Raw genomic sequence first — 22,341 nt, 5'->3', positions numbered from 1 at the left:
GCGATTGCTGTTGGGACCTTGAGGCTGGCCGGGAGAAGGGGGCAGAGCCAGGGCCCAGCCACTGCCTGGCCCCAGGACGCAGCGGGCAGTGGTGTGCTGGGTCCTCAGGGCCAGTGGGCTGTCCCCTATCGGGGATCACACGGTGCGCTGTGGAGTGCCCGGCACCGCGCCAGCCTGGATGTGTGGACACGCCCTCCTGCACGGGATCCGCTTGGGTCCACCGGCCCTGAAAAGCCTGTGCAGGGGGCAGGTGCAGAACTGTACCTAGCGCTTTCTTTCTCTCCTAGGAATTGTTATCGCGGTAGCTAGTGCTTTCTTGCTCTCCTCGAACTTGCTATTGCACTGGCTGACCAGGGACCTTGCGCTCTTGTTGCCCTGGGAGGTTGAGAATTGCCCAATAGTTCTCTGGAGAACATACAAAGTTTGGCTCCCGTCCCTTCCTTGTACCCAGCTGGGACACCACCTCCCGGTCTCCAGCGCCTGGCTCCCCACCCTCCTCTCAGCTCCCACCACGCCCTGCTTAGGTATCTGCCACAGACTCTGCCTAGCCCCTAATGCCCCAGCCCCTAGCTCCCCAGAGTTGTGCTGCCTTGCAGGCTTGGGGAGTCACCCCCTTCCTGAGGCTGCTCCATCCTGGGGCACAGCCTCAGCCCAGCTCCGAGGAGAGGAGCCCACAGCTGCCTCCCAGGTCCGCCTGTCCAGCGTCAGCCTCCTCTGTCCTGCTCTTGCTGCCTGCCCTGCCTCTCCGACCCTGCCTGCTGCCCCTGCCTCTCCAACCCTGCCTGCTGCCCCTGCCCCACCCCACGCAGGGCGCCCTCCCTGCAGTCAACAATTGCCCTGACTGATGGATCAAATCTGGCATTTTGCTTGTTTTTTATCACAGAGGTGGCAGGGTGTCTGGGTGACTGTTAGTGTTAAATAAATAGAATTTGAAAGCGTTCTTATCACCGCCTTGTAGCCCTTTCAGGGACTGTGCTGGAGTGGGGGCGGGGAGCAGAGCAGGCGGGGACACGCTGGGGAGGGTCACTGGGCGTGCTGGCCCGGCAGGGCAGCTGCTGGAGGAACTGGGCTTCCCTGTGGGAACACCTGCTTGTGGAAAAGCATGTTGTTTTTGGTGTGGGATTTTCATGGTGATAATCTGATTTGGGAGAATGACTGGATCCTGTCTCCTGGGCCACAAACCAATCTATTTAACTCTAGACTTTATGGCCCACATGCCCTGAGCTCGGTGTCCCATTGCCGAGCGTGGAAGAGAGTGGACAGATCGCACACCTGTCCCCAGCCCCGTCTCTGACTGTCCAGCACTTTGGGAATCCCCACAGTGAAAGGCTGTCCCCTCTCGGCACCCAGACTGGGGTCCTAGCACCCCGCTATTCATAAGACTAGACAGTGATCAGAAGTCATGTGTGCCGATGTCCTCCCTGTCTACATGATGTCTCTCCTCTCTGCTTGGTGGGCATCTGCCTCTGTGACTCCGAGACGAAGACAGATCTCAGCGGAGAGAATGGAGCTCATTCTGATAGGAGGCGCTTCTGAGCCCCAGCCTTTCTGCAGGTGGAAGTTGGGGGGCTTCCTGTTGAAAAGACAAGGAAAACTTAAGAACTCAAGAGTTCTTATTGCTGCAGATCTGAACAGTAAAAGGTAAGTGACTTGGCCACGGTCACACACAGATGTCTGGCCGAACTGCGATTGGTGTGCAACCGTCCTGGTCACGTGCTGCTGTCTCTCTGCCCTGCCTGCTCCAGAAGCCGGTCTCAGGGCTCACTCCCCGTGTTTGGAGAGCTCTTTGAGGGTCTGTGCACACGAAGTGTCTCAATGCCTGGTGACTTCTTCAATGCCTGATATAAAGGAGCTTGGAATGACATGAGAGGGGTAAAATAGACTGGGGGGAAGTCGCAGAGCAGAGGGGTCCAGTGGGGGAAGGGAGAAGGCCTCAGGGTCTGGGAGAAAGAGAGAGAAAGATGAAAGGAGGGGAGAGGCTTGGGAAGCATACTGCAAACCCCGACACCCTCCTGTATACCGCTGTGTCCCCAGCCGGGTCATGCGGGGGCCACAAGCTATGACTTCAGCCAGCAGACACCTCCAGAGAGAGTTGGGGTCTGGCCAGGGTTTGTGTGGCTCCCTTCCTCACTCAGCCCCTTCCCTGTCACCTCCTGGATAGAGGGGTTGGAAACAGATGATCTAAACCACTGAGGGGGTATGGGAGAGGCTGCAAACCCAGGGAGACCTCGCAGGGCTGGGTCAGAGCATCTTCCCTGCAGAGGTGCGTTGGGACGGGAGGGGGACCTGGGTGACAGGGAGGATGCTCCCTGACATCCTACCTCCCCCACTCCCTCCATGCACATGCCCATCTCTGGCCTTGGGCACATTCCACAAGAAGTAAGGATCCAGAAGGACCAACACCTGTGAACTTGAAAATCTACAGACTCTCAGGGCAATGCCAGGACACAGACACACGTGCACACACATCCCTGGGCTAACTCATTGCTACGGCCCACTGATGCATTTCACATAAAACATACTGGGCACGAGCACAGGTTGAATAACGAGCACAGGCGTACCCGAGAAGGTGGAAGCTGGCTGCAGGCGCCCTTTGCCGTGGCCTCTGCCCTGTTTCCAACTCTGCTCCTCAAGCACCTTTCTCTCGGCTTTCCTTGGGTCTCATCAGAACAGCGACGTGTGTCTGAAGCTGCTACACAGTGTCGGTCCCCCGGGGAGTGAGCACGTAGGTGGGCTCAGGGGTGACCAGGGATGGAGGGGCTGTAGGAAATGAGGGCGAAGGGATGGAGCTCCCGTCACCACCTGGGATGAGAACAGGGGACCCGGGACTAAGGCCACATTTAGGAGTGAAGAGCAGGATGGTTGTACAACAATTGAGACCCCCTGGCCCGGGGGAGCTGACATGCCTGTGTGTGCACAAGGAGCCCGTGGGACCGGCAGGCCTTCAAGCTCACAGGCTGTTTGAGCTGAAAAGGACCCTGGAGGATTTCTAGCACCAACTGCCAGCCAGGTGACCACAGATCCCGCCCTGGGGGCCTCACTCCTGGGGCTCCAGTCAGACATGTTCGCGGTCACGGTCCGGCCAGCCCGAGCCCTGGGCAGTGTGGTGACGTGTGTGCGTGCACGCTCGCACTCCCTGCCCATCAGCGCCCGCTGCTGTGCAGGCTTTCTGGGCTGGCACAGGCTCGTGAACCCAGTGACTGGAACAAACTCCAAGCTGAGCGAGCAGCGGCTGTGACCTCACTGCCTTGACCCGGGGCCGTCAGCACAGCTCCTTGGTCTACCTGGCCCGCCCTGCTCATGACAACAGAGCTAAAGAGCCTCCGAGATGGCGTCAGGAGAAGGGGTGCGGTAACGCAGTGAGCTGGACGAGGAGACAAAGAGGCAGAGGGAGAAGGAAGAAGAGGAATAAAGCCAGGGGTCCACAGAGACAGCTCAGAGCCCTAGACACACACACACACACACATGCACACACACACATGTGCACACACACGCACACACACACATGCACCAACCATATCACACACCACAGCTACTCACAGCATACATCACACAATACACACCCCGTATACACACACACCTCACCCCCCCCCCACATCACACACCACAACCCTACTCATGTGCACACAAACCCCACACGTGCTAGCACAGCACCTAAGACCAAGGGAGCAGGGGCAGTTGCAGAGAGGCAGTGGCTTGAGCAAGGGTAGACAAGGAACAGAAAGACAGGACCAACAAAAAGAGGGACACAACCAGAAATATACACACTTTTTGTCCTAAATCAGTGGTTCTCAGTGGAGAGAGATTTTTACTCCCCAGGGCACATCAGGCAATGTCTAAGACATCCTTGATTGTCACACCTGAGCCGGGGGATGCTCCTGCCACCCAGTGAGTGGCAGCTAAACACCCTACAATGCACAGGCAGCCCCCACACCCCACAGTTATTTGTCCCAAGACATCAGTAGTGCCTGGGTTGAGAAACGGTGTCCCGATGTAGGAAGCAGCGCAGGGCAGCTCCTGGGCCCCAGTCCGGGCTGTGCCTGGTCCTGCGCATACTAACACACGCATACACACCCACCATGCCCCTGACCCCTTCAGCACTGCCAGTGTGGACTTAGGGGACGCCGGCCATACTCTGGTTGACCCTCCCTCCCGATCTCTCCATCGGACCCTGAGGACCTGACTTTTACATACTGTTCAAGTTCACCCTGAAGCAGGAAGAGCCTGGCCCAAACCCAGTTAACACTGACCTTCCGGTCCCCAACCCCATGGACCCTGACCTCTTCAGTCCTCCAAGGCTTGGCTGGAGACGGACCGCCATGAGCTCAGGAGCATACTGGACAATGGTCACCCCCAATCCATATGCTCCTTCTTATAGACGGGACTGCTGAGAGGGACAGTGACTTGCCCAGAGTCATTAAAGTCTTCTTCAGTTTGGAGTCTGGCAGGGGAACTTGGAGAGGGTGTGACGGCAGCTCAGCAGAGGAGGCTGCACCTGTGACCATCCTGTCCTCCCATGAGTTCCAGCTCGCCCCCCTCCTCATCCAGGCACCTGCAGCCTGGGATACTTTTGGACACGCGAGGCGGGGACTCTGGGTCGCAGAGCCAACCCTGTCTCCCCTGCAGGGGGTTGTGGCCAGCATGGCCTCGGCCTTGACATGAGCCAGGGAGCCTGCCACACTCCTCAAGAGAGGGGGCTCCAGGACAGCTCCCGGCCCCTCGGAACCAGTAGTCCCAGGACGGGACGGGGAATGTGGCTTCACAATCCGAGAGGACCCATGTAGGGGAGCCACCACCCTGTGGCCCGCCTTTCCCACTGTCCAAGCACTAATGTTGGGACCGAGAGGTGAGGGGACAGGGCGGGCAGAAGCCAGTATCTGCAAGGCACCTCCTCTGCTCCGGTCATCCAACCCATGTCAGCCTGTCCTCTGTCTCCCACGCGTCCTGGGGACCCACACCGAGGCAGCGCCAGGTGCAGGCAGGGAAGGGCCGTCTGGAGTGACTGCATCCACCTGTCGCCTTCCTCCCCCACATGCAGGTACATCATCATCCTGTTCCCTCCCACCAGGGACTCACTGGGGGCTTTGGCTGGAGCCCAACAGGACAGCGAAGGTGGGTGGGTCAGCAGGCAGACAAGCACGGGCTTAATGGGCACAAAGGTCCTGGGTTCAAGGTTTGGGTTCTAGCACCTTCCCGCCACCCAGCCTGCACCCACTGACCCCTGAGTGGGTGTGGAAGGTGGCTCATTGAACTGCGCTGTTTGCTCAGGGCCTCTGGCCTGGCCTTGGGCCAACAGCAGGAACAGGAGCCTCACTTCCCGTAGATTTGAGGGTGACCCTCCTCCCCTGCCCACAGCGACAGCCCACCTGCATCTAAGCTCTCTTGTCCCCGTGCTTCCCCCTCTCTGTCTCTCCCCCTCTCTCCCCTTGCTGCTTGCGCCAGCCCTCTGTGTCAGGGACAGGGACATGTAGGACAGAATGACTCAGGAGCTAGAGAGCGACCCCACCCCTGGGACTCTGAGTGTGCAGACACGTGGGCCCCAGGCCATCGGGTGGGTCACTGGCTCGCCCAGGGGCTCTGCATCGTCCAGAGCCTCTGTTTCTGCCCCAAGTGAGGGGAAATAACTGATCTTCACGGTGGCCCCAGCTCGCACGTGTCTCTACTGTGTTGTGGGACCACGACGAGCTCTGTCGTTCTTCATGGCTGTGATGCAGGCCTGTCCCCTCCCTGGAACTCGGTGTGCCTGCGGGGGTGTGCTGGGGCAGAGAGATGGTGGCTCCATCGCCAGGGGGTGGGTCTGAACCTGGCCTTGGTCACTGAATGGCTGCCTGGCCCTGGGAGAGTTATTTTGCTTTGAGCTTTGCTTTCCCAATTGGAGAAATGCAGCTGATACACGTGCCTCACGGTGTGACACAGGCCGGCCGGGGCCCACTTAGTCCAGGGCCTGGCAGGCAGGCAGGCAGGGGCGAGCGGGTAGGTGAGCGCTGCCCCCACGGGAGGTTGCCGGAGAGGGTCCTTGCGATTCTCGGGCGTCCTTACCCTAACCCAGCTCCTTGTTGTCCATCTGAGATTAGCGCTGAGTGGGACGTGTGTACTGTGCTTGACCACCCACCACAGTATGTCGGGCCGGGGAGGATCTCCAGGTCCAGAGTGGGGGCGGCAAACCCTGTCGGGGGCCACAGCTCTCCTTCGTGCCCCAGCCCAGGAGCTCGGGATGGATTTTACATCTTTAAAGGGCTGTAAGAGAAGAAGAGGAATGGGTTGGGGACCGTATGCCCTGGCTTGCAAAGCTGGAGATACCCACCTGCCTCCACTGTGACCCCTGACAGAAATCGTCTGGGGACCTCCGCTGGTGTGGGGACAAGGATTTCAATACTGTGCCCCTGTTCTGGGCCAGGAGAGAGATTAAAGGGCAAGAGTCAGAAAAGCCAAGTCCCCAGCAGGGGAGGCTCAGAAAAGGGGGGGGAGGGGCTGAAGGAAAGGCCCCGTAGAAAGGTGGGCTCACTCATTTGAGGGGCCTTCCAATCCCAAAGACCTGCCTGACCCCTCCCCCCTCCTCCCTCACTGCCTTGAGCCTCTCAGCTTCACCTGACCTGTCCAGACCTTTCTATAAAAGGTCAGCAGGTGGCTCAAGGTCCAAGAGAGGCCTTTGCTGTCTCTTTGAAGAACTCTCCTCCCTGGACCGGCCTGGGGGCAGGGAGAGAGATGGGGTGAAGGAGTTTATGCAAGGCCCAGGTGGCAGGCAGGTCTGCTGGCCTGTCTCTTTAAATCTCAGGTGATTTGGGAGGAGGAGGGAGGGTGTCTGCCCAGATCCCAGGAGCTCCTGCCAGGGAAGCCCAGTGAGGCAGCCCAGGCTCTGCCAAGTGAAACAAACTCGGAGCCCTCTGCAACCTGGAGTGTGCCTGCCCGAGACCCCGGGGGCCCGGGCGGTAGGCAATGGGCCCCCTCCAGGGAGACGGCAGGCCGGCCCTTGGGGAAGCTGATGTGGCGCCCAGGCTGAGTCCAGTCGGGCTCTGGTGTCCGCCTCAGCCCCACAAGGAGCCCGCCCTGCACGACATGGGGCTGGCACTCCCCAAGAGGACGAGGCTCCTGCTCAGCCTGTGGAGGAAGCTCTGTAGCTGGTTCCAGAGACAGGAGTCCTGGGCTCAGAGCCGAGATGAGCAGAACCTGCTGCAGCAGAAGAGGTAAGCCTGCACCTGCTGCCCCCCCCCCCGCCATGAGCCCCCCATCCTTCTGGCCTCGGCCCCCTCGCCCCCTCCCCCTCCTCCCTCTCCTTTGTTTGGCACCTCTGTCTAGACAGACTGTGCTCCAGGACTAGTTCCTCTGGAGCATTTTGTCTCAAGAGTCTTGGCCTGTGGGGCCTCAGGGTTCCGGGCTGGAGTGGAGGACTGGCGTGGGCACAGGTGGCCCCTGTATTGGAGGCTCCAAGCCTGTTCTGCAGCTTCTTAGGAGGCAGTTGACCCTTGAACAATGTGGGGGTAGGGGCGCCGAGGGTGTGCAGTCAGAAACCCACACATAACCAACGTTGTCCATTCGTTTACAAGAGTTCTCGGCCGCCAGGTGCCCCTTGTAACAATATGGGTTTCAGCTGTGAGGGTCCATTGAACAAATCTGCTCATGGGTAGAACGCCGTTGTTCAAAGCTGCATTGTTAAGGGTCGACTGCCGTTTTTCTTTTATTTATTTATTTATTTATTTATTTATTTATTTATTTATTTATTTTACAGAGACAGAGAGAGTCAGAGAGGGATAGATAGGGACAGACAGACAGGAATGGAGAGAGATTACAAGCATCAATCATCAGTTTTTTGTTGCGACACCTTAGTTGTTCAGTGATTACTTTCTCATATGTGCCTTGATCGCGGGCCTTCAGCAGACCGAGTAACCCCTTGCTGGAGCCAGCGACCTTGTGTCCAAGCTGGTGAGCTTTGCTCAAACCAGATGAGTCTGCACTCAAGCTGGCGACCTCAGGGTCTTGAACCTGGGTCCTTCTGCATCCCAGTCCAACGCTCTATCCACTGCGCCATCGCCTGGTCAGGCTTGACTGTTGTTTTCTAATGGCCAGGCACCTTGCTGGGCCTTGGAAGGATGGTGGCATCCTCAAACCTCCACCAGAGAGGTGCTGATGGGTCAGGCAATGTCATATTTCTACTCCCTAGCCCTTGAAAAATTTCCCTGGCAGAAACATGTAGCAGACATACGTAGATATGTGGGAAGGAAGGAAAGAAGGGAGGGAGGGAGAAAGGACGGAAGGAAGGAAGGAAGGAAGGAAGGAAGGAAGGAAGGAAGGAAGGAAGGAAGGAAGGAAGGAGAAGGAAGGAAGGGGAAGGAAGGAAGGAAGGAAGGAAGGAAGGAAGGAAGGAAGGAAGGAAGGAAGAAAAAGAAAGAAAGGGAAGGAAGGAAGGAAGGAAGGAAGGAAGGAAGGAAGGAAGGAAGGAAAGAAGGAAAGAAGGAAAGAAGGAAAGAAGGAAAGGAGGGAGAGAGGATCTGCAGACTCTAGTAATCCCAAAAGAAGTAAAATGTGGTCCTGGTTCTCATTCCTGTGCATTAATTGCATCAACCATTGATGGGAGGATATGCCGATGGGACCCAGCCTGGAATCCATTACTCTCTGTTGGTGGGATGGGGCACCCCCTCTGCCATTCAAAAGTGGTGGGATTCTAGAGGCCTAGAGTCTGAGCCCTAAAGAAATCTCACCTGTTGCTCCCAGCCCCTGAAAATGTCTCTACCCTCATCTGATGCCCCCACCCCAGGGCAGCTTAGAGTTGGGAGCTAGCAGGAGGGGACCCGGAGGACACCTGAAGCTATCCCAGTGTAGGGTCTCCTTGCAAAGTCTCTGCGGACTGCCCACCCTGGTGGTGGCACGCCTGGAGGAAGTCCTCCTGCTGGGGTTTCCCCGGGTCCTAAGAGGGCAGATGATGTGTCTATGCATAGAGCAAAGCTTAAACTTTCGCGTCTGAGGGTCTTTCTCTCCGCAAATGGAGGGGCTCTCCTGAGCCTGGCCGGGAGGCAGGAGGCGAAGAGGCTGCCGGGAGCCCCTGTGGCTGTTCTTTGACTCAAAGACTCTGGGCTGGGGTGAGACGCTTTCTTCAGTGCTGGCTTCCTGTCTCTCACACCGGCCGCCCACCTCTGTCCCCCAGGCCTGAGAGAGTGGGGGCTGAGCACATGTTTGGTTGATGACGTCTTGAGGCCACAGAATGATGGTGTTGTTGTCGACTAGGCCACCCCTGGTCCCACTCATCCCCGTCCCACTCGTAGGACCCCAGGGCTAGGCAGACAGAACCAGAGCACAGAAAGGCCCAGGGTTCTGGAAGGGGTGGCAGAAGTTCTCTGAGTGCCAGGTTAGGCACGGACAGAGTGAAGGATGGCAGCCCAGCTGAGAGCGGGCGCCTCCACCTGCCTTTTCTGCCCTGCTTCCTCTTCGTACCGTACGCTGGGCCTCCTCTTGTACCTGGGGCCAGAGAGGCATGATGTCACCATTCTGAGGTACCCCTCCGCCTCCATTCCCCAACCTGCCTTCCTGATTCTACAGCTCCTTGGCCCTCTTATTCTCGAACTCCGGGACCCGGGAGGATTGAGTGTCCTCCGGGTGGGCAGTCCCAGGGGAGGCCTGAAGTAACCAGGAAGGAGAGAGGGCTGGGCTGTGCAGTCACCCAGCCCAAGAGGAGACGCCGAAAATCAGATAAATACGGGGAACGCATGGACACAGGACGAAATAGTCAGGTCAGGGGTGCACCCACAATGAAATCAGCACCCACCTTATCTGCAATCCCCAATCTAACTGTGGGAGGGAGGGGCTTTTCTCCCTGTTAAGGAGGCAGGCCCGGGGTCAGCAAACAGTGACATGAGGGATTTGTGTCAAGGGCTCAGAGGGGATTGCGGGGACTCCAGGGGGTGGAGCAGAGTCCACTGAGATGGGAGGACTTCCTGGTCTCCGCAGCCTGATGGGGAGCCCAGCGCTCCTCTCACTGGTGGGTGTTTTCTGTGCCTCAGTCTCCCATCCATTCTGGGTAAAGCCACGTGGTTGCCATTCAAGCTGAATGCCCCCTTTCCCCGGTACCATCTCCCCTGGGCCTCGAATGGTCCTCTTTCCTGATGTCCAGTGTACCAGACGTTTACCGAGCAGAAAATGCTAGGCTAGGTTTGCAGAAAATGAACACGGCCCCTTCCCTGCTCTCTGTGAGCTCCAGTTCTCATGGGCGACATACAACATCATCTGCTAGGCGATGCCCGGTGAGCGTCCCAGGCAGGGTGTGAACAGTCTTGAGAGCGCAGAGAAGGACGCTGCAGTGTCTGATTTCAGCTGATATGGGTGTGGAGGGGTGCCGCCACCTTCCAGAGGCTGCCTAACCTGACCCTCACACCTGACCCCCTTGCTGGTACAGCCTCCTCCCCCACTCGTTTACAGGAAGGCCATGAACACCGACGGTTCTCCTCTGTTTAGATAGCCACTTATAAACGTGTGGGAACTGACATGTCTGAGAAGCCCTGGGACTTCCCAGCATGTCAGGGCTCCCTGCCTCAGTAAATACACACACGTCGTCCCTGTGGGCACCCGGGTCTACCTGCACGCAGGATGGCGCTGTGGCAGGTAGGAAGGCAGCCCGACTCCCAGTCTGGCAACAGCTACTTCCCTGGAAGCTTTGAACCTCGTCCTATGGCCAAGAACTCGACCTGGGGGGAGGTGGCCAGGTGGTCAGTGTGTGCCTCCTTCCTGATGTGGAGGGGGCGGTGGTTTCCTTCATCTGTGGTCACTGCTTCGGGCTGTCCCCCCTCCCTCTGGGAAGAGTCATAAAACTTGAAGAACCACATAATTGAGAGGTGAGCGCCTAAGGCTAGGTTCTTGGTGAAGCTTTCTGCCTTTTAACTCTGTGTGATCTTTGGGCAAATATTTGGCCCTCCTGCCTCAGTTTCCTTTTCTGAAACACCGAGAGCATTAGTCAGCCTGTGTGGTGGGGCTGTAGGAGCAAAAGGGGGACTGAGCGAGGTGCTGCACATTGAAGGCATGGGGTTCTTGTGATGAGCACACCCCACAGTGGTAAGGAGGCACCTCCCAGGAAGGCAGGGGCGTAGAGGGGTTGTGAACTTCCTGCTGCCAGAACCGTGTTCATTCAGGAGCTGTACCGTGTTGTCGGTGCCCTCCCCTCCCCGAAGGACACCCTCCTCCGAGAGGGCGCTTGTGGCAAAGCCAGAGGAACCCACACAAGTCCGTACAGTCGCCTGTGCCTCTTCTCACCCCATTTCCAACCCCGATTAACAAGGAAAATGGGGACAGAGAAATGACAAATGGGCGCTCGTCCTAGCTCCGCCTCCGACGTGTTAGGACAAGCCACCTCCAATGCGAGGCCTCTTTCTCCATCTGTTGCATGAACAGATTAGACGAGATTTCTTGGAACTTCCCTGATCTAAAATTCGGATTTGAACTCTCCTGCAGACTCTCTTGGATCAGCCTTGCTCCCCAGCAACCAAATACAAAACTTGACTTGTGTCCCCTGCATGCACACATGTGTGAACACACACACACACACACACACACACACACACACACACACACACACACACACGAATGTCCATGTTCTTGGGAATGGACGGGGAGAGCCCGGGGTGGCAGAACCGGAAGAAGGGAAGTGATAGATTCTCCCTTGGTGGTCAGAGGGAACTCCGAGGGGGGTGACCCATGATTTGTCTACAAAGAATGTGCTAGGTTTCATGCCAGGAATCCTGTAGTTGGGTTTGCACTGGTCTAATACGGAACTAGACTGTTCAATTTGATAAATAATTGTCTAGCAAAATTAAACATTTTAAGTCCTGCCAGCACCTTTCATATTATTATAATTGCAGATTTGCTCAATAATTTGTTGCTACTTAATCAGTGGGTGCTTAAAAGACTTCACCTTTTTGTTTAATGACATGTATGAAAACATATAGGTTATTTCTCATCCATTTAAATGTGAAGTATCCTTTTTTAAAAAAAATGGATTATGAATAATTATATATACCTTTAGTTGGAGTTTCTCTACCTTGGCACTATTGACATGATGGGCAGGAGAATTCTTTGTTATGGGAAGCTGCCTGTCTAAGGTGCTTAACTGCTTAAAAACATCCTACCCTAAACCCATCAGAAGCCAGCCAGTGGTACCCCTCCCCCAGTTGCAACAACCAAAAATATATCCAGACATTACTAGGTGCCTTGGGGAGAGGACTGAAGATTACCCCTGTTTGAGCACCACTGGTCTAAACCCCTGTTTGTAGCTAAGGGATTCTGGTAGTAATGTGAAATATTCTACTAAATAAAATGAAGTTTTCCCCCCGGAAGGGACAGACTATAATCTAGCCATCCCAATGAAAGATATGTCCTCAGTATCTCCCCTTCTTCCCACCCCGGGAGGGACCTAGCAGCCACCTGGTAAAGGTGTGTAGAGTTTGCACCGAATCTAAACTTCTGTGCTGGGTTGTTATGAAAGAAACTATCAGAGCTCAGGCATGAACCTCTTTGGAGGGTCTGCTCTTATACCTTTTTCATGGGTCCCAAGGATAGGCAAGTGTTTTGGGGACCCCCCTTTACTGCCAAGAATGTGAGCTAGGGCTTCCTCTGCTGTCCCCTTGTGGCCCTGTGATGCTATTACAAGGAACGGCTCTGCCTGATGCCCTCAGGACTATCCACAGGCACCGCACCTCACACCCCCATGTTTGCTGGAGTCTGGGGCCTGCCAACCAGAGGAAGCCAGCTCTCCACAAACACTGCTGGGTTGGGTTCTAAGCCGGCTCTTCATCCAGAGTATGGTCTGCCTGTTCTTGACAGATAAAATACAGGACACAGTTAAATTTGAATTTCAGATCAACAAGGTGTTGTTAGTATAGATATGTCACAAATATTGCATGGGACGGACATACAATAAAAAGTGTATTTGTTGTGTATCTAAAATTCAAATTGAACTGAGTGTCCCATATATATATTTTTTAACAGAGACAGAATCAGGGAGAGGGACAGCTAGGCACAGACAGACAGGAAGGGAGAGAGATGAGAAACATCAGTTGTTTGTTGAGGCACCTCAGTTGTTCAAAGATTGCTTTCTCATATGTGCCCTGACTAGGGCAGAGTGAGTGACCCCTTGCTCAAGCCAGCGACCCTGGGCTTTAAGCCAGCAACCTTTGGGCTCAAGCCAGTGACCATGGGGTCATGTCTGTGATCCCAAGCTCTGGTCAATGAGCCCGTGCTCAAGCTGTGACCTTGGTGTTTTGAACCTGGGTTCTCTGTGTCCCAGTCCAACACTCTATCCACTGTGCCACCGCCTGATCAGGCAAGCGTCCCATATTTTTATTTGGTCGACCTGGTAAGCCTGAGCTGGACAGTAGCTCCTTGACCCTCCCAGGTCTAGCAGGGCTGTCAGCACACAGAGAATGTGGGGGGATATTTACTGGCTCCAGAGATGTGTAGGGACCAAAAGGGATGGGTGGAGATATATATATATAAATATAATTTTTTTCAAGCCTGCCACCCACAAACCCCTCTACTCACACCCTAGGATGCAGGAACTATGAGGAAGTTGCAACTTGGGTAATAGGAGCCCTGGGACCCATGTCTACCTTTGCCATGAACCACCTTTCACACATTTGGTCAAAGCCCCACATGAAACTGGGAGCGAATTGGAGGAGGTCAGGGGAAGAATACAGAGATGATTAAGTGGCCAATCACTGTCCTTCAAGTTCTCCTGGTACAGGAGAAGAGACCTGATACCAATCACAACACAGGTGCTAAAGGGAAGTAAGGCCAGAGAAGAGAGCTGAGCTCCCTGGGCCTGCGTGCGTGCGTCCGGCGTGCGTCAGGCGCGCTGCCCGTGCATTGCACTGACTCTGTATCTAAGGAGGAGGGGCGTGGCCAAATTGTCGGGCAGGTGGTGCTGCTGGTGGCGAAGGAGCGCAGAGCAGACTTGTTTTGCAGCTGGTTGCATACCAGGCATACTATTTTTTCCTAAGATTATATGTTTGCTTAAGGTTGGCTTGGGGGCAGCCGGTAAAGATAATAAGGAGAGACAGCGAGACCAAACCACTTTTTGGCCCTGCTCCTCACGCACTCACTCTGCAGACAGTGGGGATGCTGACCATACCCCGGTTACACATCCTAGGGACACAGAAGAGACAATGAGGGGAGGGGGTGGTAAATTTCATGTGGGAGGAACTTTACAGTCTAGGCAGAGAACGGTATGCTCTGGGGCAGCGGTGAGGCCAAAATGCCAGGGGGAGGTGTGAGCGGGGGTGTGTGTGTGGGGGAGAGCGTGGAGAAGTGTTACACAGAGACTGTAAAGGACCCTGGGCATTTAAGGGCCCACCGGACTTGTGTGTGATGTGACTGCATGTGCCATTTACAGAGAGTCTCTTGGGGGCATCCGGTAGGGCGTGGAGAAATTCATCAGGAGAGTGTTGTGCTAACCTGGAGCTAGAGGATGAGGACATGAATTAATGAGTGATGGTCAGGACCAGGCAGTAGAGGGTAGGGACTGCACAGGGAGAGAAAGAGATGAGGAACTCACAGGGCCAGAGGAGGCCTCTGAGCCATGAGCAGGGCAGAGGCCAGCCCTCCAGGAGTTGTGTCCCTTGCTCATCCCTCCTCTCCCAGTCGCCCTCCCACCCCCAACCCCGGAGCCAGCCTCCTGCCACCACCAGTGCTTAATGCCTGAGCGCCTATCTGGGTCTCTTTGTCACATAACTGGTCATCTCTGGATAAACAGGGTTATTTCATTGTCTCCCGTAGAAAGACCCCTGCGGCTCTGGGCCCAGAGAGGAAATTGAATGAAAAGAGTCCCATGCATCTTTGTTGGAGTATGTTTTGAATTTTTAAAAAAGGTTTTTAAGTTCATTGTAGGCATAAAACTCAAGAGAGGATTTGGGGGTGGAGCCCTGGCCGGATATCTCTGTTGATTTAGACCCAGAGCATAGAGGTTGCTGGTTCCGTCCCTGGTCAGGGCACGAACAGGAACAGATCGATAGTTCCATCTCTTTTTCTCTAAAGTCAATCAATAATTTTTTTTAAAAAAGAATAGGATTTGGGGGAGTCAGAGAAGACAGTTTTTGCTTAAAACAGGTGAGAAACAGATAGGAAGTAGGAAGAAACTCTAATCTGATGGAGGAGCCAGGAAATTCCTTTCGGATGAAGCCCTAAAGAGGCCAGTGCAGGGAGGAAGGGCCGGGACCCACGGGCTTTGCTGAGGAGATCTAGCAAGAGGAGCACCACGTAGCAGCAGGAAACCTGCTAACCTCCACGTGTGGACTTCCTCCACAAACAAGAGGGCGGAATGCCTTGTACTCCTTGTCCTTGAAAACAAGACTTATCGTGGAAGGTAATCTCAGGACACTTAGTGGAGCTGAATCAGGGTTGCTGAATCAGGGTTGCTCCAGGAGACAAAAGAGCAGGAGGTGAATGAGTACCTAGGGAAGGCTCCTCCCCTCTGTACCTGATATGCACAGATAACACATTCACACACATGGTCCCCGCACCTGGGAGGCAGGAAACCAGTCACTGAGGTTTGGGTTAATTAATAAAGAGATCCAGCAACTCTTTGCACCCCAGTGGCCTCACTTCCCTGTGCCAGGGACCTCAGGGTTCGCTGTCACTCAGGTGCATGTGTTTATACGTGATGAAGCAAAGCCATCACCCCTTGCTCCACCACGGGGCATGCTCACCGTTCCCACCTTTCTGACCCCTTTCCCTTATAGGATCTTGGGGTGTCCCTTCCTTCTAGCTGCCAAAGAGAATGATGTGCAGGCTCTCCGCAAGCTGCTCAAGTATCAGGCGTGTGAGGTTCACCAAAGAGGTGAGAATGGGGCAATGCCCTCAGCACTGCTCCTCCTGGGTAGGCCCTGTGCACATGGTCCCCACTATAGCCCAGGACTTTCTGCTGTGGCCCCTAAATCATGACTGTCCCCATCCCCCTGCCCTTGGAAGCCCCATGATTCTTCTCTCTGCGCAGGAGCCCTGGGGGAGACGGCGCTGCACATCGCGGCCCTCTACGACAACCTGGAGGCCGCCATGGTGCTGATGGAGGCTGCCCCGGACCTGGTCCTTGAGCCCATGACGTCTGAGCTGTATGAGGGTGAGGCGCCAGACCGGTGAATGTTTCGAGTCGAGCGCTGTGGTGGAGAATTTGGGGGAACCAAAGAGGGAATCTGAGCTCCACCACTCTCTGTCCACCTCCTTGCCTCCCTTCTATCTTGTCATCCTCACTGAGCATCATTAGAGCACCCCCACCCCAAAATGGAGAGACTTAGACAATGGGAACAAGTGAGCAGCAGCTGGATCGCCTGGAAACCCTGCCTGGCCCAGGGCTCCCTGTCCCCAACTCCTTAGGCTACCCATGTAGATATGGGGCCCCCTACACAACCTTGGGGACAGATCCATGATGGGGGGCTCTCTCTGAACCAGGTCAGACTGCACTGCACGTGGCCATCATGAACCGGAACGTGAACTTGGTGAAAGCCCTACTCGCCCACGGGGCCAGCGTCTCCGCCAGGGCTACGGGCACAGCTTTCCACCTCAGCCCCCACAACCACATCTACTTTGGTGAGAGCCAGGGCCGGGGCTGGGGAGGGAGGACAAGAGCAAAGGGCAGGCAGGCCAGGAGGCCCCAGGCCTGGGGAATGTGGAGGTGAGGTCAGCCCTCATAGGGCTCAGGGTCAGAGCCATTCCCCCAGGGCCCTCGGCACCGTCCCTGCCTCTGGTTCTGCCCACGGGCCCCCAAGCCCAGAGCTGAGATGTGGGGAGGAACAGGCAGCAGTCACTGGGGAGAATGCCCGTCCACCTGCACTCATGTTGTGGAGCCTCTGTCCCCAGGGGAGCACCCTTTGTCCTTCGCTGCCTGCGTGGGCAGCGAGGAGATCGTGCGTCTGCTCATTGAACACGGAGCTAACATCCGGGCCCAGGACTCCCTGGGTAAGGCCTGGGTGCGGAAAGGACCCGGGGAACAGGAAGGGGGTGGGACAGGAGGGTCTGGGACAACCATCGGGCCCACCCTGGGGTGGGCATGGGGACCACCAGAGACGGGTCCAGTGGCCCCGTGACACCTGCGTCCTCCCCCAGGAAACACGGTGCTGCACATCCTCGTCTTCCAGCCCAACAAAACCTTTGCCTGCCAGATGTACAACCTGCTGCTGTCCTACGACGGGCGCGGGGACCACCTGCAGTCCCTGGACCTGGTGCCCAATCACCAGGGGCTCACCCCCTTCAAGCTGGCTGGAGTGGAGGGCAACACAGTGGTGAGGACACTCCCCCAGCCCCACAGTGTCCTCCTAATGCCCCCACCCTACACTTGTAGCCTTTTGTAGGAACCAACATACACATGCCTCTCTGTGCGTCGGTCCCGTTGTCAGATCAGTGTTTCTCCTCGGCTCCTATCTCCCCTGTCCCCAGGTCCCTTCCATTCCCCTTTTCTTTCCTGAGCTGCTGGGCACTAACAGAGTTGAGATCCCTCGCTGGGGTTTGTAGTGCCCATGGCCACCTGCCCCCTCAGCCCACGGGGCAGCAGGGAGTCGTGGGGGGCTGGAGAGCAGCCCAGGGGTCTATGTGTGGCTGTTCTGCCCCAGAGGCTGTGGTCGTGAGTGAAGAGCACCCGCCCTTTCCAGTGGGGCTGTAGTCCTGGACCTGGTCTTTACTCCCACCCTGTGACCCGCCCCTTTGCCTGCCCTCCTGACTCAGTCTCCCCGCCCCTCCTCCCCTTACTTAGATGTTCCAACACCTGATGCAGAAGGGGAAGCACAGCCAGGGTACATTCGGGCTGTCAACCTACACCCTCTACGACCTCACAGAGATCGAGTCCTCGGGGGATGAGCCGTCCCTGCTAGAACTCATTGTCACCACCAAGAAGCGGGAGGTATGAGGCCTTCAGGTCAGTGAGTGGCCGGGGAGGGACGTCCGAGTCCCTGAGCCACTTGCTCTATGCCCGTCCTGCGGCAGGCTCGCCAGATCCTGGACCAGACGCCCGTGAAGGAGCTGGTGAGCCTCAAGTGGCAGCGGTACGGGAGGCCCTACTTCTGCCTGCTGGGCGCCTTGTACGTGCTCTACATCATCTGCTTCACCGTGTGCTGCGTCTACCGGCCCCTCAAGCCCAGGACCGACAACCGCACGCAGCCCCGGGACAACACCCTCTTGCAGCAGAAGCTACTTCAGGTGACACCCTGGGAGCCGCTGAGCTTCGGGGGCAGGATCAGTCTGCCCTTCCTCAGACCTGTCCCACTTTCCCGTCTGACAGCCACACTTCTCCCCTCACCCGGGGCTCAAACACAGAAGCACACACTCAAAGTGCACACACACGTGCCACACATGCCCTCAAAGAGCAGAGCTGAGGACAGCTAGACCTGACAGATTAAAAAGAATTGAACAAGGGATGCTTAACTTCCGGCCAGAGGCAGGCGGGGCAGGTGCATGGGGACCCTGAGCCCCTGCTCTGACCATATTGCTCCCCTCAGGAGGCCTACATGACCCGCCAGGACGCCATCCGACTGGTGGGGGAGCTGGTGACTGTTGTTGGAGCCGTGATCATCCTGATCGTTGAGGTATAGCATGGGCTGGGGCCGGGTGGGGGCCATCCGCCCCAGGGTTCCAGCCCGCACCCCAGCCCGCACATGCCTTCCTGTCTCTCCAGATTCCAGACATCTTCAGGGTGGGGGTCACCCGCTTCTTTGGACATACTATCCTTGGGGGACCGTTCCATGTCCTCATGTGAGTCTCCTTTCTGTCACTCCCAGCCTTCCCCTCACTAGGGCTCTGGTCTTACCTCCTGGATTCCCGAGCCCTGGAGAACCTTAGCCCCAGAGGTTCCTCTGGAGTGCTGTGTGGGACCCTGTGTATTGGGCGTGTTGAAGACTGACTCTGAGTGTGTGGTACTGTCTCAGTCACACTCTTGCTCTTGGGTCCTCTGGATCATCCCAGACCCCTCTCATCACCCCCTCCCTGCTCTCCCTACAGTATCACCTATGCCTGCACGGTGCTGGTAACCATGGTGATGCGGCTCACCAACACCAGCGGGGAGGTGGTGCCCATGTCCTTCGCCCTGGTGCTGGGGTGGTGCAATGTCATGTACTTCGCCCGAGGATTCCAGATGCTGGGCCCCTTCACCATCATGATCCAGAAGGTCCGTGCCTCCCCCCAAGCTTCCTAGAGGAAGGTCCTAGAGAAGGGGCTCCACACCTTTCTATCACGAGCCAGACAACAGATGATGCCTCGGGCTTTGTGAGCCACATATGGTCTCGGTTGCATATCCTTTTCCTCCTCCCCTTTTTTTCCCCCAAATCTTTTTTAAAATATGTAGAAACTATTCTTAGTTCAAGGCCCATACTAAAAAAAGGCCAAAGAGATCTGGCCTGCAGCCGTGGTTTGCCAACCCTGCCCGAGAGGGCGGAGTGGCGAGTGTTCCCAGAGTTAAATCTGTTCGAGGCTGGGAGGGGCCAGTCGCTGAGCGACAGGTGTAACCTTCTCCCTCTCTCTCTAGATGATTTTTGGTGACTTGATGAGATTCTGCTGGCTGATGGCTGTGGTCATCCTGGGCTTTACTTCAGGTAAACCACCTGTTCAGGCTGGGGGCCATGGGAGGGGACAGTGAGAGAAACCTAGAGAACACAGAGCAGCTTGGATGAACTTGGGGGAAGGCAGAGGCAAGAGGGGCCATGGTGTCTGAGGATGTGACATCCCTCAGAGGTGAGGGAAAGCTGGGAGTGGTAGGGGTGGGTGGCTCTTGGGGTCAGGGGGATGAGCCATATGGAAAGTAAGGCAACCCAGGAACGTAAAGTACGGAGTGGTCAACGGCAGGGAGGGGGGTATGGAGGAGGAGGGCAGCGGGCAGAGCTGGCTGTGTGGTTGGGTCACGTGCATGGCTGCCCTCACCAAGGTCATGCATGGCTCACCCCCTGGGGTGGAGCAGCCTTCTATATCATCTTCCAGACCGAGAACCCCGACGAGCTGGGCCATTTCTACAACTACCCCATGGCACTGTTCAGCACCTTTGAGATGTTCCTCACCATCATCGATGGCCCTGCCAACTATGACGTGGACCTGCCCTTCATGTACAGCATCACCTACGCGGCCTTCGGCATCATCGCCACGCTGCTCATGCTCAACCTCCTCATCGCCATGATGGGCGACACTCATTGGCGGGTGGCTCATGAGCGAGATGAGCTGTGGAGGGCTCAGGTGAGCCCCCTGGTGGCTGGGAGGGTTGGTGCACATCAATCCCTTCCAAAGACCATGACAAATTCAGAGAGAGGCAGGATATTTTGACATATGTTTGGACCGTTGCACGGTGGTACACAGAATAATGCAAAGTGCACAATAAAATTGGACTAGCGATCCCACCAAACGATACTGAAATAGCTGAAAATGATTGCACGTGGTTTGCTCAAAAATTAAAACCTGTCTTTTCTAGAATAATCAACAAGAATTAAACGAGGAAGAAAGCTAATTGTGGCTAAAAAGGGGCATTCCGTAAACTTTGCTACTGAAGAAAAAATCAAGTATCCAATTTTGGGGGCAATATTCTAGCATTTAAAATTTGACCCAGTAAAATTGGACAACACGGTAAAAATGCCACAAAAAGCCCCTTATAGCAGCAGAAACTATCTTCAGAGCACCCTAGTGGGGACAAGAGACCATTCAATGAATTAAATCATCCCTTAAAAATATATGTAAGGTAATTTATCACAACACAAATAATTCCTGCAAAATAGAAATGGAAATCTTGAAAATTGGATGGCATATAACTGTGCTATGTAAAAAAATAGTCAAAAAACAAACAAAAACCCCGAACTGGGTAAATGGGGTTTGCTCAGGAAAATATTTCTTCCCTAGCAAATGTATTGATATTAGACGTCTCAGTAGGATGTTGGCATTTATAAATGACCTGTCTGTAGGGTGGAAATATCTCATAGCCCCGAGGACCTGTGTCTGTTTGCTTTGCTCAGTTTTCCATTGACCTTGGAGTGAGGTCATTCAGCCTCCTGCAGAACCAGCCTGGTGCCAGCATGGGTGTTGGGTCACTGGGCACAGACTGTGGGGCTCACATCCCATCCACCCTCCCACAGAGGAGAGTTGACAAAGCGGACACCTCTATCCTCAGCTCAGGGGTGCTGTTTGTCACCTCTGGGGGACTGCAGAGTTCCTGAGTTTCCCATTAGTTGCCCAACACCCTCTCTGCTCCCTAGGCGACATCTCAAGTCTACACCCAGCCTCCTCTGACGTTCCCCTGTCCCCACGTGCAGGTGGTGGCCACCACGGTGATGCTGGAGCGGAAGCTGCCCCGCTGCATGTGGCCTCGCTCCGGGATCTTTGGGGGGGATTACGGGCTCGGGGACCGCTGGTTCCTGCGGTGAGTGACAATGGGGCCCTGGCCACTGCGGTGATCTCGGGGGTCCTGTGCTCTCCCTTGCCCCACAGGCTGGACCCCCTGCCACGCCAGCAGCGGATGAGGACGAGACCCATTGTGGTGGGGGTGGGGTGTGCACAGGAGACAAGCAGGTCTAGCCCTTTACCCTTGGCCCCCGCCCAAGTCCTCTGTCCTTCCTAGGGTGGAAGACAGGTGGGACCTCACCCAGCAGCGGGCCCGGCGCTACGCACAGGCCTTCGATCATCGGGGTTCGGACCACTCGGACAGGGACTTGGAGAAGCTGCAGCCACACCGCCCCTTCAGCCCCCACCTGTCCGTCCCCACCCCCTCAGTGTCACGAAGCACCTCCCGCAGCAGCAGCAGCAACTGGGAGAAACTTCGGCAGGGGACCCTGAAGCCAGAATCGAGGGGCGCAGTCAACAGGGGCCTGGAAGAGGAGGGCTGGGAATATCAGATCTGAGCCGGCCTGCCTGCTGCGCCTCCCGGCGGTCGCTCTCTGGTTCCCAGGGACGTTACAGAACCCGCACCTCAAACACTCGGAGCTCTAACCTCCCAGGTCCAGAGGGAAAGGAGGCAAGTCCTCTGGAACAGCTGTGCCCAGGTCTCTGCTCCTCGCTGGGCTCTGGAGCAAATGGACAGCCAGGCAGTGGCTGGTGTTCCCCTTGCCCGTTCAGCTTTAACAGAGCCCCACTGCACTGACTACGCAAAGCACTTTAAGGACAGGCTTGCCACCTCTGGCTTCCAGTGTCCACTCCAAGGCAGAGTGGGAGGGCCGAGCCCAGCCCGGGTGCTATGGGGAGTCTGGGCAGGCTTTTGGAGAAAGCGTGTGAGTGAGGGGACAGGACTGGCTCTGGGTAGGGTGATGCTGGTTGAGTCTTGTCACCTTCTCCCTACCAATAAATTGTCCCCTACTCCCCTGCTGTGCAGTGTCACCTGCCCTGTGTTCCTTGAAGACTGAGGCCTCACCACACCTC

General features: G+C 56.1%; 1 protein-coding gene across 1 annotated transcript; it reads left to right on the top strand.

The window, feature by feature from the left end:
• Positions 1–6,639: 6,639 nt before the first annotated feature.
• TRPV6 (transient receptor potential cation channel subfamily V member 6) lies at positions 6,640–22,286 on the top strand. The gene is made up of 15 exons (XM_066262490.1): positions 6,640–7,184; positions 15,714–15,811; positions 15,968–16,090; positions 16,420–16,557; positions 16,828–16,926; positions 17,074–17,249; positions 17,717–17,863; positions 17,947–18,159; positions 18,459–18,545; positions 18,635–18,711; positions 18,958–19,123; positions 19,481–19,547; positions 19,910–20,178; positions 21,243–21,349; positions 21,548–22,286. The coding sequence occupies exons 1-15, from the start codon at positions 6,937–6,939 to the stop codon at positions 21,825–21,827; spliced, it is 2,295 nt and encodes a 764-aa protein (XP_066118587.1). The 5' UTR covers positions 6,640–6,936; the 3' UTR covers positions 21,828–22,286.
• The last annotated feature ends 55 nt before the right edge of the window (positions 22,287–22,341 follow it).

Source organism: Saccopteryx bilineata, chromosome 2 (assembly GCF_036850765.1).
Source record: "Saccopteryx bilineata isolate mSacBil1 chromosome 2, mSacBil1_pri_phased_curated, whole genome shotgun sequence".
Lineage (NCBI taxonomy): Eukaryota > Metazoa > Chordata > Mammalia > Chiroptera > Emballonuridae > Saccopteryx > Saccopteryx bilineata.
This window is presented reverse-complemented; position numbering and strand designations above follow the sequence as displayed.

What these genes read in the sequence shown, in the direction of transcription:
- TRPV6 (XM_066262490.1), top strand. Translation starts at nt 6,937, where the DNA reads ATGGGCCCCCTCCAGGGAGACGGCAGGCCGGCCCTTGGGGAAGCTGAT. An exon ending in CATCCTGGGCTTTACTTCAG is followed by an intron (nt 19,548 to 19,909) that starts GTAAACCACCTG and finishes GGGGTGGAGCAG; the next exon opens with CCTTCTATATCATCTTCCAG. An exon ending in GGGGACCGCTGGTTCCTGCG is followed by an intron (nt 21,350 to 21,547) that starts GTGAGTGACAAT and finishes TGTCCTTCCTAG; the next exon opens with GGTGGAAGACAGGTGGGACC.